The 14,474-nt window shown below is 42.9% G+C and overlaps 1 protein-coding gene across 1 annotated transcript in view; it reads right to left on the bottom strand.

The window, feature by feature from the left end:
- Window positions 1-6,032: 6,032 nt before the first annotated feature.
- Window positions 6,033-14,474, bottom strand: part of LOC130581955 (neural-cadherin-like) — a 59,264-nt gene continuing 50,822 nt past the window's right edge. Inside the window, exons 29-33 of the mRNA XM_057380378.1 lie at window positions 13,712-13,976; window positions 11,294-11,474; window positions 10,122-10,366; window positions 8,448-8,602; window positions 6,033-6,440 (exon numbers count right to left, since the gene is read on the bottom strand). Of these exons, the coding sequence (XP_057236361.1) occupies window positions 6,033-6,440; window positions 8,448-8,602; window positions 10,122-10,366; window positions 11,294-11,474; window positions 13,712-13,976 (1,254 nt within the window). The remainder of the gene's footprint in view (window positions 6,441-8,447; window positions 8,603-10,121; window positions 10,367-11,293; window positions 11,475-13,711; window positions 13,977-14,474) is intronic.

The following is a 14,474-nucleotide window of genomic DNA, read 5'->3' as shown; positions in this document are numbered from 1 at the left end:
TTGCATGTTTGTATCCTTGTAAAATGCTCAGAACAAATGAAAATCCAAATTTCTYAGTTTGGATTCTCACAACACTTTTCTGTATATACTTTCTGAACTATGGGGGATCCTTTTTCGCCCCATGTGAATCCCACTAGGATAAGAAAATTGAACAAAAGAAAACCTCATCTCTAAATCAGCAGAATTTCAGCATTTCAAATATGTTCCAATAGTAGAGCTTTGCTTTGTATTATTTCAGACACAAAGCTCTGTATTTTAGCACAAAATCATCGCGTCTTTGTTCTTTATATTAGAACAGAGACTACTAGTATTTTAAAATGACATGGAAGGTTAAGTGAAGCCAGACCTCAATACTGAGAATTTTGTGATTTGTTTGTACCTTTTGTCTTTTTACCAGCCAGTAAAAATGAATTGTGAATTGTATTGGATTTCTAAATGTTACGAAGGTACCACATGGCTTTTGCTGAGTTTTTAGCACTGTTTTGGTTTTAGATTGAAATTAGATATCAAATCTGGAAGTTTCACAGCACTCTCCATCTTAAATTGGACATCCACTAGGATCATTTGTTTCTTATGAAAAACAGAATTGTAATAATCAAGTGCCTCCAGGCCCACAGTGAATTAACATTTGAACACCTATAGGAGTGTTTGTGGCCTGTACAAATAACTCAGTTATAGTAATTACYACTGCAATTAATTTCTAATGATGGGAAACTTAAAGTGCTACAGATAGCAAACCCCACATTTAATTTAATCAAGATGTGTAATGAGATTAGCTGTCACAACTGAGCTGGGCTCCAGTTCCAGATGATTTAAGTGTTTTCCCTTTCAGTTGTACCAAGGTAAATTACTGAAGAGATTGAGATGGTTATGTCACATGCTCAAACAATTTTACATTCAGTAAATATTCATTAAACAATGTTCAACATCCTTCTGCCTTTCTCTCTGGCACAGAAGGCTGTGCTGCAGCCAGGCTGTGTTAAATCACAMACTGACAGGAGCTGGGTAGTTACACTGAGCAGCTGAAACTCCTGARTAATTCCTAGCCTGTATCCTTTAATGAGGTTGGAGACCACTGCAGTTTAACATAATACCATAATAAAACATTTTAATCAGTATTAAAACTTTAATTAGGCCTGTAATGATGCATGGTGGTTCTTGCTGCAAGCCTGGGTCAGTGAATCCCTCAGTGAGTGCCTTCAGTAATTGAAAACAAGCACACAAAAGTTAAAGTATGTCTGGGCTGTATGGTTTGTTCTAGAATGCAATTGGATCKTTCTGGAAAGGTGCAGCAACTTTCCTTTGGTGGAAGGGAGGGATTCCCAGGCCCAGTGACACCCTGTTGTATTCAGAATTTACTTGTAGGTAACAGCTGAGACTAAGAAATCCTGACTGGAACAGTAATTATTTTTGAACACACTTGCTTTAAAAATGCAATTTCTAATATTGCCAAAGGAGAAATTTAACTTTTTCATAGACATTACCAATTGCAAACTGATGTGATCAGGTTTGTTTTTTTTTAACAGAAAGATGTATTATGAGAAATTATCAGGCAGGTTTAACACTAAGGGATATTCCAGGGACTGGAGTGCAGCCTTCAGACACCAGCCTGCATAAAACAGTAAATCCAAGTGCCCCGGGGCAAAAGCAGTTCCCTGCTCAGAGGGAGCAGCTCCTCCCTGCCCCTGTTTGAGAAAAAGGCCTGGGAGAGCAGGGACAGCTGGGAGGGACTGGGGGACACGGGCTGTACCTCCCATTGCCAAGGTACCGAGTCTTACTGGTAACCAGCAGTGGGAAGGGCAGGGCAGGACTCCTCGTCTGGTTCCTTGGTGTCCACAAGGATTTTTATGCTGCATGTGATCATTGGGATTGTGGTATGAATTACTTTTTTTAGACTGCAGAGAAAAAAATGCTATCAAGGAGCCAGAACGTTTTAGGGAAGAAAAGCCTTTGAGATCTGTAAGTGTATTTTCATTTCTTGTTTCAGTGTTCTGCTGGTGGGATCTAACATAGTTATTTTATAATACGTTGTTGTAAAGAGATGTAATGACTATTGTATACTAAATAAATWGTGTAATTTGAAAATCACGATTTTTGCTTGCTTTTATGTTGGGATGGGCAAAGAAAGGCCTGGTTAGGGAATCAGCTGAGTTTCAGTCCATATGGAGGAAAGCAAAATACTTTTCATGAGGAAGTTTTGACTTATCAAGCTCRTTATATTGTGTTTTAACAGCTCACTGGGCTTCCTTTGTTACAAGCTAAAGGCATCAGCCGTGATTTTTACCAGTCATCACCCAGTGCATGTTAACTCCAGTAAGGTCAGTAGATTGAGGCCGTATATCCATTTAAATAAGTACCATTTATTTATTTATTAAGTGTATTATATATATATATATAAATTAAAGCATATATTAAATGCTTTGACCAACAGCTTGTTTCTACATTGTAGCTCAAGTTTAGTATTTTTAATGAACAGAAAGGTGCATTTCTGGGGAGTGAAGAAGTATTTCAAGGATTAGTAAGTGCAGAAGGATGTGCTGATGTGGGACTCTTGTGGCAGGAGGAGTGGGATGTGTAGAGCTGGGGAYAGCACTGCCCAGGCTTTTGCTCCCCTGTGGTGCCCAAGGGCACTCACAGCTTCCTTTATGTAGGACTGGTCTAATGGGGCCTTGGGGGAGTTTCTCACCAACATTAATTAGGGATTAATTTAATTGATGGGATGTGAGCCACACGTGGTGTTCTTGAGGGGAGAACCACTTCCTTTAAATACCCAGGAGATGGCTGTGGGTTTTAGCATTTGGGTAATTAAGAAAATRCTCAATTTTCTTCTGCCCACCTAATCCTGCTCCTTTACAGCCCTGTTTTCACTTCTAAACCTGCTCGTCAGTAGGTCAGACCTAAGAACAATCAGCTTTCCTATGGCTTGGCTCCATGTTATATACGTGCAATGTTTTTTTTAACAGGGAAAAAACACAAAGATTAATGCAGTTGACAGGCAGACAGATTAAATACTAATATCCACACGATTATTTAAATTTCAGACTTTTACAAACATTTTATGCTAAATAAAATGTTCTTACTACATGTTTAAAGTCAGTAAAGAACGTGAAAGAAGATTAATAAAAGTAGTAGATTACTGAAAATCCCACTACCTTAGGGACCCAATGGGTKTTTTTATTCAATGTTTTTCTTTCCCCCCTGACCCATGGAAAGCCAGCTGTTCTCCCTGGGAGCCATGGCAGTGCTGTGCAGGGATAAGCCTTTCTGTAGAGGCACTGAAATATTTGTGTGTGTCTGTGCGAATGCAGAACAAGTGAGGATATTATTTCAGCAATTGCACCGTAATTAAAAGAGCAGCATGCAAATTAAAACAGATAAATTAAGTGAACTAATTAGTAATMTCTGGAAAGAGGAAGAGTAGGCTTTAATAGGGCATGACAGCTGCAAATGAGTGTGTCCTATTATTGAGATTGTATCGACACAAGTTCCTGGAGCAGTTTTGAAATGTTTCCTGCCTTTTGTTTTATTCTGTATGTTCTGTAGAAGGTGGGGCTCATTGTACACACAGAGACAGCTCCGAGGCTCTGGGAGTGTTGTTTTTAATGTTTGGTTACAAAGTAGGGCTGCAGCTGTAACAGGGCAGGAAGCAGCAGTAGGGCAGAAACCTTTGGGAACAGCACTGAGRCATGTGAGCCTCACTGGCTCTGTGGCTGCTCTGGGTGATCTGTTTTGTCACCCACAGGGCCCCTGGGCACCATTTGTGCTTGTGCTTATCACTCGCACCCAGGGACCAGTCCAGTTTCTTAGGGATGGAGGAATAGCTTTGACAGGTGGGACTGAGATGCCCACATCCAGCCTSTGAKAGCAGGGTGCTCTGTGGCCCCCTARGAAAACCCCAGAGAGCCCTTTGGGTGTGTAACTGGATCCTGAGCCCACCAGCAGCTTTGCAGGCAGCACAGCACCCCTGACTCACATCTGTGGAAGCATCTGATCAAAACTGWGAGAAATAATTCAACAGAGTCCACACTTTATTCATCTTTAAACACAAACAAGGCAGAGACACCCTGGACAGAAGCTGGTTTATTATTTATATGGTACCTGATACAGGACACTTCACAGGCAAATAAAGAYAGTGTTGGCCCCAGGAAGCTTACAGGCTAAATTAAATTAAAACCAGCCAAAGCAACAGCATGACTATAGGTATGGGAAGAATACAAGGTAGACAAAATTATTGCTGTTTTAGGATTTTTGTGCATAATATATATTTAGTTCATTTTCTATATCCTGTGACTGCAGAGATCATGGAATACAGGAGCTGGCACATTGGACTTGTGAACACTGCAAGATGTTTCAGCTAAGGCTTCCTCCCAGACAGTTGTGACAGTGAAATGATAAAATAACAGACTCTGTACTGTCTGTGAACTGAAACCATTGRGTGTGGATAAAAATGGGATTTAGGTTTTCCAGAGGAAAATGCCTACCACCTGCAGTGTGTAGCCAGTGGTTAATGGTGCACTCAAGATTTTCCAGAGTGTGGCACAAATGCACGTAAGAACAAGGTACTGTGTGAACATTTCTCATTTGGGAAACATGCAGACTGAGCTGGCCTGCAGACAGCATTCACCTAGTTAKGGGTTTTGATATATGTATAAAAATAAAAGCCAGACCTCAGAAAACAAGCTACAGTAACTGTAAGCAAAGCAGTTTTAATGTCTGTTWCAATACTTTGTTTCATGCTTTGTTTTAATGAAACAAATTATTAGAAACTAGATTATATTCATAGTATTAGTAGATAATATATAATGTACATATTRTATATAGTTTACATATTATAATAAAATTTACATATGATACACAGAGATACAGCACAGCTTAAGCTTTTGGAGTTGCTGCACTGTACTCCGTTTATCTGTACAAGTGGTCTGAGTTAAAAAAAGAAAAAATCAATTAATTTTGTGGCACCTTCTCCCAAATATTTTCAAATTTTATAAAAATCCAGCACAGTAGCCAGACATTAAATAGTCTGAAAAAGGGACTGATTAGAGCGTAATATTCCACCCTCTGCTACTGCTGTTAAAGTTTTCCCCTGTGTTTCACTGACCCCAGATCTGTCCTGCAATGCTTCYATCAAAGGAGATTTAACAAAACATGAGGGACACAATTGTAGATGCAAATGACAGAGTTCAGGCTGGTTTAGGCTCAGTTTAGCAGCTCACGGAATGAGAGATTGTGGTGAACTGTGGTGGTTGTTACTGAAATTCCTGACTAGCCCTGTTTGAGGCATGTAGCCAGAAAACATGGCCTTTTCCTTAGGAAAAGTTCGTGGCTCTAAGCAGCTGGCTTGGTGAGTTGTGGCAAATCCAGTTTCTACACTAGTATGACAGCATAAAGGGATTTCCTCACGGTATAACTGAAGTTCCAGTTCATCCATCTGCTTCATTCTTTTATCAACACCCATGGACTGGCACCCACACTGTAATCACGGTGCAGTGCTGCCACTGGGCCCAGGGTGGGAAACAAGAGGGATGTAATTTACCATGGACTTGATTTGCACGAGAAAAAAAACAAGGTGCGTTTTTGATTTATTTTTTTTTTCAAATAACTGTTAAAGCACCAAGGAAACATCACACCAGCATGAGTCCCTGAAGGAATACAGCCAGCRTGCTTCCCTCAGCTCCAGCACACCTCAGCTGTGGGCACTGAAGCCTCAGGGTCCTGCACTACCTCTGTGAGAAAAGAAGTACTTCTTAACTTTCTGCGTGTGACTGACTACCCCAGATCCTCTCTTCATAGTGGGTTTATATCCCAAAATGAAAATGAYCCTGATGTCCTAAGATTAACTTCTACTCATTTTTCAAGTAGCTGTCAAGTGTGCCGCCTTTACAGGGAATCTGAACCCCTGTTGTAACACGGAAAAAAGCCAGGGTGGGAGTTATGTAGAACAAGAGTTATATAGAACAAGTATATAGAACAAGAGTATAAAAAACTGCCTCACCTTTTCTTCCAGACCCGAAAACAGCAGCCTGGGGGAGCTACATGTCTGCCGCCTGTCTGTGCGAGTAGAGCTCCCGCAGTTTGTGGAACTTGGGTCCCCACAGGTGGATGTCGTGGCAGGCGGTGCCGTCGCCCATCCCCGCGGAGCTGAGGGAGCTGAGGGAGCTGAGGCTGCCGGCGCTGGAGCCCGTGCCCTCGGTGCAGAAGACGCGCAGCGAGTCCGGCGGAGCGGGCGGGGCACGGAGCTCGGTCTCCCTGAGCACGGCGGCCAGCAGCCGGCCCAGCWCCGCGCTGCCCTCAGCGCCTCCCGCCGCCGSGCCGGGCCGGGCCGGGCAGGGCACAGCCGCCAGGGCCTTGCGCTGCGCCGCGCCTTCGCTCCGCCTGTGCAGCGAGTAGGCCGGGCTGCCCTGCATGGACACCTGCAGCTCTGCCATGTTGTACGCGTCCTGCGGGAGAAACCGGCACAGCCCGTTAATGGTCTCTGGCCGTCACAACAGTCCACAGTCTGGTGGGAATAAAGAAGGAATGATCCCGAGCCAGGCTGTTCAGTGTGAACACCTGAAGGGTTGGGTGTCCTGCTAACTGCAATGCACCTGAGAAAGCCAAAACCCATAAGGAACACCTGTGCAGTCTGCACTGCTTTGGTCGGGGTCAGAATCAAGTCTGATTTCATACCAAAAGCTAAATAAACGTAACAGAAATGCTGCAATCTTTGTTCTGAAATTCAGATCTGAGTGTCTTACCATCACTRGACACTGATACCACAAGCTTGGCAGAAGAGGTGAGAAAGGATATTCACAAACAGCATGTTAAATCTTTCTGCCATAGTAGTTCAAAAATCTACTGTGATAAAATTTTACCATTCTCTGGAATACTGGTTAGTTAYGTTACATGGCAGTGGCACAATTGTAAAAGCCAAGTAAAATTACCTATTCCCAAAAAAGTAAGCTGGCCATCTAGAAACCCAACACTTTGGGCTCTGAGTCCAGAGCTGGCTTTTAACAATATCTGGTGCTCAGCTGAATTCAGTGTGTAGTCAACAATTGCACTGAGCTCCTAATTTCGCCGGGGGGGGGGGTGGGGAAGTTTTGTTTATTGCAGATGCAGAAACTCCTTCATAAGACAACCACTTGTCCCTACAGCCCTAGCATCCACTAACATTACAAAAATTAAACTCTCTTATCCAAGTGACCTCATGATCCTTTTGTTGACGTAACATTAGAACACAATTAAGGTGATGTAATTCTGGGTATTCTCAGGCTGGTTTGTTTATTTGTTTGTTTTTAACCTAGACAAACAACTAGGTTTTAGCTTAAAAAGTTTCAGCTGGAATCCCAGGAACTGTTAAATCTGAATAATTTAGGAAGAGTACACAGAACCCWGAGAGGCTTCACTCCAAGCACTGTTTCCTCAGGCAGAGAAACAGCCTCAGATGGAGATCATTGAGTCACTAATTTGATTCCACTGCTTAAAATAAGGAGTGTATTTTAAGAACTCTCCAAAAGTAATTAAACATGTCATACAGTAACTGTAGATTTCCTCAAAGAGACCTTCTGGGTGTAAAATTGCAAAATATTGCAGAGGAAGTTAATCTGATTAAGGAAAACAGGATTTATAGCTGTCTATGTTATCATATGGGAAATGTCTGTGTTTATTACATTCCCACTAATTCACCAAGAAAATAAGGATACCCTACAAGTAAGGATATTTTTAAATCACTGCCTTTTTTTTGGCCCATTATATCGGCACCATGGCTATTATTACCCCTGCAGGGTCACACCACCCCCTGAATCTATGAAGTGTCTTACCTTTTACCAAAAAACATAGAAAACATTTATAGGTCAGTAAATATTCTATTAAGTGTGTACTCGTTTATGATAGCCACAGTTTTCCTTCAAAGCTCCTCCTTCCACTGACATGTGAAAACCTTAGAACAGCCAGCAGGAATGTTAATAATACCTGCTTTGGGTATAATCTGCTCTACTCTAAATATAAACAGCTTGTGCTCACTGGTGTATTTATCTCCAAAGCACAAAAATGCAGAAAGGTTTTTCCACAACCACCACATGCCCCAGGGCCTCAGGGGAGGCCACTCAGCACCTCCMGTTCCTAACAAGCGAGGTGTGAACGCCTGCTGAAAGCCCTTGGAGCTCCAGCAGTAATGAGAACCTCAGTGTCTCCTGAGCCCCAAAACCAAACCCAGCAGCTGTTAGCTCCCTACTGCTAAAACCTGAACTCTGGAGCACTTGCTTTAAGACAAATTAAAAATGGATAGGCACTTATGTCTGCTTAGGAAACATTCACCCTCGTGTACAGACCCTTCCAAATTATTCATCTGCCAATTGCAGGGCTGAATCAGCAGAACAAAGGCTGAGGACAAAGCATAAAATGCTTTTCCTTAGAATGGTGAGCCACCTGTCCCCTCTTAAGTGTAACATAATAGTAGTCCTTACTTCATCTTGCTCCCCACCCCCTTCTTCATTGTAGTTGAGGATGTTTTCCCTGATGTCCTCCAGATCCTCAGGATGAGCAGATCCGTGGTARACGCCTCCATGCAGACCCTTGCGTGTCTTCCAGTGAGCCCAGAGGAAGCCAGCACTGAGCAGAGCTGTGGGAACACAGGAGCAGAGCAGAGGTGATGCTGGCACCAGTAAAACCCAGTGCGCAGCAGGGCCAGCACGGCTGCACTCTGGGCTTCTCAGCAAATGTCTGGGCTTTGCACTTTCCAGTGTGGTGAACATCAAACACAGAAGAACAGCCTTTAAAGAGCATTTTGTTACAGCCTTTAAAGCACAACTCAGAGTTGTTAAACACCTGAATGACCCAAGCAGTGTCTCTGACCTGCTCTGTCCTGTGTGGAGTTGATTTTTGTCACAGAAAATACATTACAGAGGGGGACAAAGTRATAACATGTTGACAACAACAGACATAATTACACACAAATGAAACACAGGAAGACACAAGACAAAAGAGGAAATTACTTTTATATGTTTTACTAGAAAAAATCAGGCACATTTTGCCTTAGCATTTATTAATTTAAATGTTTTTCTTAAATACTAAAGTGTATTTTACACCACTGACAAGCTTCAACATCAGATACTGAACATTATATAAATATAAACTTGTGTATCACTGTGTTACCAACTCTATAAAAATCAATAAAAGCTCAGAGTAAGACCCCAAAGCATTGAATACCATAAATTACCAGTGCAGTGAATTAAAAAAAACTAGAATCTCTTGCAGAATATCTAYATGCAGCAATTGTGTGGAGCAGCATCTAAATGACCTTGGGACTGAAACAGAGGTCCATGTCCTGCACTCCTCTAACATAAAGATCTATTATCAACCTCAGCTCTCTGGAAGTCCAAGAGCTGTGATAGCACTGAGATTCCCAYGAATTTGCTGCTCATATTTGCATGGCAAACATCTAGCAGAGTTGGGGAAAAAGATGGTATTTTCACACTCTCACTATGATTTCTGAGTGAAACTGCATTARCAGTAAAAGCCAGGAGAAAAATCCTATGTCTTTCCTCAGTCAAACTTCCATGACATTTGAATAWACAAGAAAGACTCCAAGATGTGATTCTTCCTCACTAGTAAGATCCTTCTGGTTTTCCTCTTCTTTCTGAGATCCAATGCCTAAGCCTGAAAATGGCAGAGGGAGCCAAAAGCAGCTGGTTGGGAGCTGGGACACAACTGGCAAGATGCAAAGTCTGCTCCTGCCTGACCAGTGTATTCCTATCAGACAGCAGGTTTCTCCTAGACTGAAAAATCTGTTTCACACTCAGCAGTATTTCAAACAATACTAATCTGGTAGCAATTTGCGCTCTTGCTGTTCAATTGCATTTGCTTCCAATTATGCATCTGAACAATTCCTCAGCAATGAAGTGAAAATGTGCAGAAAATAAAACTGCAGAGAGATACTTTCCACAGCTCACAAATGTTGATTCACTTAGCGATGGGTGCACAGAGGGATGAGAAATCAGTGACGGGACCACGGCAAAGGAATGAAGGCAGAGTCGAGTCTCCCTCGGGAGATTTTCAGCAGGAATGAGGCGATGACTGCTCAGGACAGGTGGACACATGAGCTCACCACAGGTAATACAAGACGTAGTTGCCGTAGCTACCTAAGAGCGCCAGGAAGCAGACRCAGATGGCAAAGAGGGAGGTGAAGCTGAGCCCCGTGTCCTTGTGGAAGATGGCCAGGGTGATCTCGCAGTGGCGSCCGCTGTAGCCGTCGGGGCAGTGGCACTGGAAGGTGCTGGGGGACAGGGACACGCAGGTGCCGTAGTTGCAGGGCCGCTCTGCACACGCCGTGTACACGCACTGCCGGCCMGAGGCGTTCTCCAGGATCATGTGCCCTGCAGGACAGCTACACACCCAGGGAAAAATGGGACCATTAGACTGAGAGAACAGCAGCCATGACAGCCAGCACTGAAGAATTTAAAACACTTCGGTGACACTCTTTGCAYGGTGTAGCAGCTACTGGGAGTAAGTTATGTGAAATCATTACAGGTTGTATCCTTTCCTGAGGCACCTATACCATGAGCTCCACAGCTTCAAACCCTTCAGAACTTGGGTAGTTCCACTGGCTTCTGCAAGATTATCCTTGCGAAAACCAGCTGGATTGGGGTCTTCAGTTCTGGCTAGGCAGGACAAGCTGTGCTACGTTCTTTGAGTTTCCAGAGTTAGAAAACTCCATTTGTGTGGATAGTTGCGGTCAGAAATATGTGTGTAAACATTAGAGTGTAAGTAAAGTGTTCTTTTGCACACCTCAAAAAGCAGGAATTAGTGTTGTCCTGACCCCAGYTCCAGCCACACACACAAGAATCTGATTCTAACTGTTTGATGTTCCCAGTGCAGCTGGAGGGGCCTGGGAGGGAAYAGAGGTGACAGCCCGGGGCAGTGTAAGAAACCAGACCCTCCTAAGAGAAAGCACTGACACTGCACAGCTTCACAGCACAGCCAGGGAACTGTGCCACTCCAGCTCACACACCCTCCTGTCCTGCTTCAGGCTTTACAAACATTCTGGATTTGCTGCTGTTCTTTAAACATTTCCCATTAGACAGGCAGCTGAAATTGCTCCAGAATCCCTGAGCCAGGCTGATTGGTATCAGCTGAGGGTGGTGCTTGTAAGGACAGAGTRACCTGCTCCCTGTGCAGGTGTTCAGCTTTGTGTGCCACTGTGGTTCCAGGGATTTGATGAGATTGCCAGGGGCAGCCTTCAAGCTGCACACTTTTATATCCACCCTTTCCCACACATTCTGGAGGGTTTTGTGCTTCTATTTCCACCAATTACCTGCATTCATGCATCATCCACAAATCAATACAAATAAATTCCTGGTTGCAAGGGTTATTCCTACARGCCTCCGAAGAACAGCCTTCTTTGATGCCTTGGGCACTCAATACTGACACCAGCTCCTTCCCATGAGTGTCCAGAGGGATTCTGTAGTTGTTAAATCTGACATCCTTCATACATCCTGCAGCAAGGCACAAAGAGTTTTAAAAAACATACAGCAAGAATTATTTGAAGCAGTTTATGCTTAACAAAGATTCAGTCTATCAGAGTTTAAATCCAGGACTGAATTTACTTGAACTGTCATAGCATTGTCCTTTTTTTTTACTGGATTTGCTTAAGTCTTGATCAAGATTCCCAGATTTTTCCACAAGAACCAAGTACTGCAGCACGCCTGTGCTGGTTCTGACTGGGGGAAACATAATTTTTCTTCCAGGGGCTGGTGTGGGGCTGTGTTTGGGTCTGTGCTGATCACAGGGCTRGTAACATGGAGATGTTTCTGTTATTGCTCAGCAGAGTTCACACAGACCAAAGGCCATTCCTGTTTTTTGTAGGGCCACCCTGGGAAGTTGGGGGTGCCTGGGAGGTTGGGAAGGGACACAGCCAGGACAGGTGACCCCAAGTGACCCAAGGGACACTACAGACCGTGTGACATCCTGCTCAGAATGTGCAGGGACGGGAAGGAGGAGAAAGGGGGAGATGTTTGGAGTGAAAGTGTTTGTCATCCCAGGTGGTTACCTCCCCATACCATGGGATGTGGCCCTGCTCCCCTGGATGTGCTGAACATGTTCCCTGTCCATGGAAAGAAGGGAATTCATTCATGGCTTTTGCTTTCCCTATTAAACTGCCTTTATCTGAACCCAGGGGTTTTCCAGCTTTTACCCTCCTGATTCCCTCCCCAGTCCCACTGGTGYTGGAGTGAGCAGCTTGAGGGGCTGGGGGCTGGCTGGGGTTAAACCATGGCAGGGGCCCCATTTTCCTGTGTTAAAGTCAGTGGAACATGTATCCCTCCACTGTGATTTCCATAGAAAAGTCCAGATATTGTGGAAAACCTGTTACWTGTGGATAACCTGTTCTGTTCTTCAGTGTACCAGTAAAAATTGTGTTTGGTTGATTTTTAATTGTAGCTTAGAGCTTAAATTTATAGTAGGAAGAGCAAACTACAAATAATGGTGAAAGAGTCTTCAATCAGGGGTAGAAAATTTGTGCTGGATATGTGTGATATTAACTTTGTATGCACATGATGCCTCAGCATGAAAACATATACTTTGATTAATTAAGTACATTTTATGGYTTTGAAGTCCTTAAAGTTTCAGCTACTTAGCAGCAACATTAATTGTCCTAATTAAAATGAGCTTCATGCAACCATTTGACTTCTTTATTTACTTAAAAACAAACACTATTACACCCATAAATAAAATATCCAAAATATGCTCCCTAGTTCACATAATAAACATTATTTATTGGAATACTTTTAGCAAAGCAACAGAAAACAATCTTTTTCTAATAATTTGTGATACACTTATGTTGCAAATTATCACTCTATTTATAAATTTTTCTCCAGGCACTTTTATGTTACTCACTGAGGTACTTTTGCCTGGTGAAAACATGACCAGCTTGCTTTGAATGGATTTACTAGGACCTGGTTAAAGAGGTGAAGGGCACAGAAGAGAGGTGGCCCAAAGACACCAGGCATGTTTAAGCAGCAGTGATGTGTCTTCCCTGGCTGTGCTGCTGTGCTTTACTCACACCCTGGGTTTGGGCACAGGCCAAGCTGCCAGCTGAGCTCAGAGCAAAGAGAGATCTCAAACTTATGGTTCTCTGTATTTCTCCTTTGTGGAACTACTCAATTTCCAGGCTGAAAACTGATTTGCTTTTAACAGACACTGTGACCTCATCCACTCAGTTACAAAAAAAAATCAGATCTTTAGCTCTAATTCAATAAACCATTTCTAATTTTAGTTAATGCTTTGACTGAGTGTAAAATCTAGTAATACAAAATAATAAACCAGGGTTTGGTGGTTGCTATGCAATGCACATATAAAATGTAAATACTCCTTTCAGTATAGGGACAGATGTGTTTGGGAGGGAAGGAGAGSTGCCAAACAGACTGGACAGAACCAKGCACTGAACCAGCTCTGTGTATCCAAGGCAGGGAGCCATCCACAGTCTGCATCTGCAGGTACAAACATTGCAGTAAGGCAAGAGGGGACCATCATTTCTCTAAGTCCAGTAACCAACTATATTTGCAGGCAATTCTGCTGTACCTTCTCCTGGCCAGAACATCCTATTACTGTCTGTCATGCAAAGACATGCAGGAAATCTATGTACTTTGGGCTCTGGATAAACAAGAAAGTTTCCTGCAATATGCMTTCCTTTTTACAAGTTGATATTATGAACAGTGAGATCAAGAATTCCTACCTTGAAAACTCTTGTTTTGATTGAATGGGTAGGTGTTTCCAAGGACCAGGCTGCTGGGGTCAATCACAATCTCTTTGTATATTCCTGCTGCTTTAGTAATCTCTCTCTTCCCACCTCCTTCATAAAGGCGAAGAGTAAATTCATTTTCATTTCTCTCCAGTGTGATGTGATGCCATTCACCATTATCAATGTGGTAGGAGGGAAGGCTCAYAGAATATTCTCCATCACCCAGATTGTAAGAGACCACTAAGAGTCCCTGAACAACCTTGTGGATAATTAAAAAACAGCAAGAAAAGTCATTGCCTGGCATTTTTTATTGACCTGTAAGTTCAATCTTGAAGCATTTGTTTAAATTTAGGGTATGTTTACACTATACATTCAGGTGTCATATATAAATAYTTCAGGTGCTACTGAACTAGGCAAYCTAAATMTGGTAGCAGTATACACACAGYMGTATCTAAGTCACYKGGARTAATTTTACCCTGATSTCTCTTTATGRGGCTCTTCAAATAGTTGAGAGTCTGGGATATCACAGGTACACTGACAGCTCAAACCAGCTTAGCTGTACAGGTGACTTGTTCAGTGGTGTGTATAAAATAAAAAGGTTGTCACCTTGAGAGCCTGACATCATTAGAAGTGCCWCAGGCACCTTGCTTGGCAGAGTCTGAACTATGCAAAATTGGCCACATGGCTCAAAAGGACACCAGTTACACACTCTATTCATCCTATTCTGTATAGAAACTGTATTTCACTGTGACTGGCA

Source organism: Malurus melanocephalus, unplaced genomic scaffold, assembly GCF_030028575.1.
Source record: "Malurus melanocephalus ecotype Western Australia unplaced genomic scaffold, MMel_1.1 scaffold_451, whole genome shotgun sequence".
In the NCBI taxonomy this organism is placed as follows: Eukaryota; Metazoa; Chordata; class Aves; order Passeriformes; family Maluridae; genus Malurus; species Malurus melanocephalus.
This window is presented reverse-complemented; position numbering and strand designations above follow the sequence as displayed.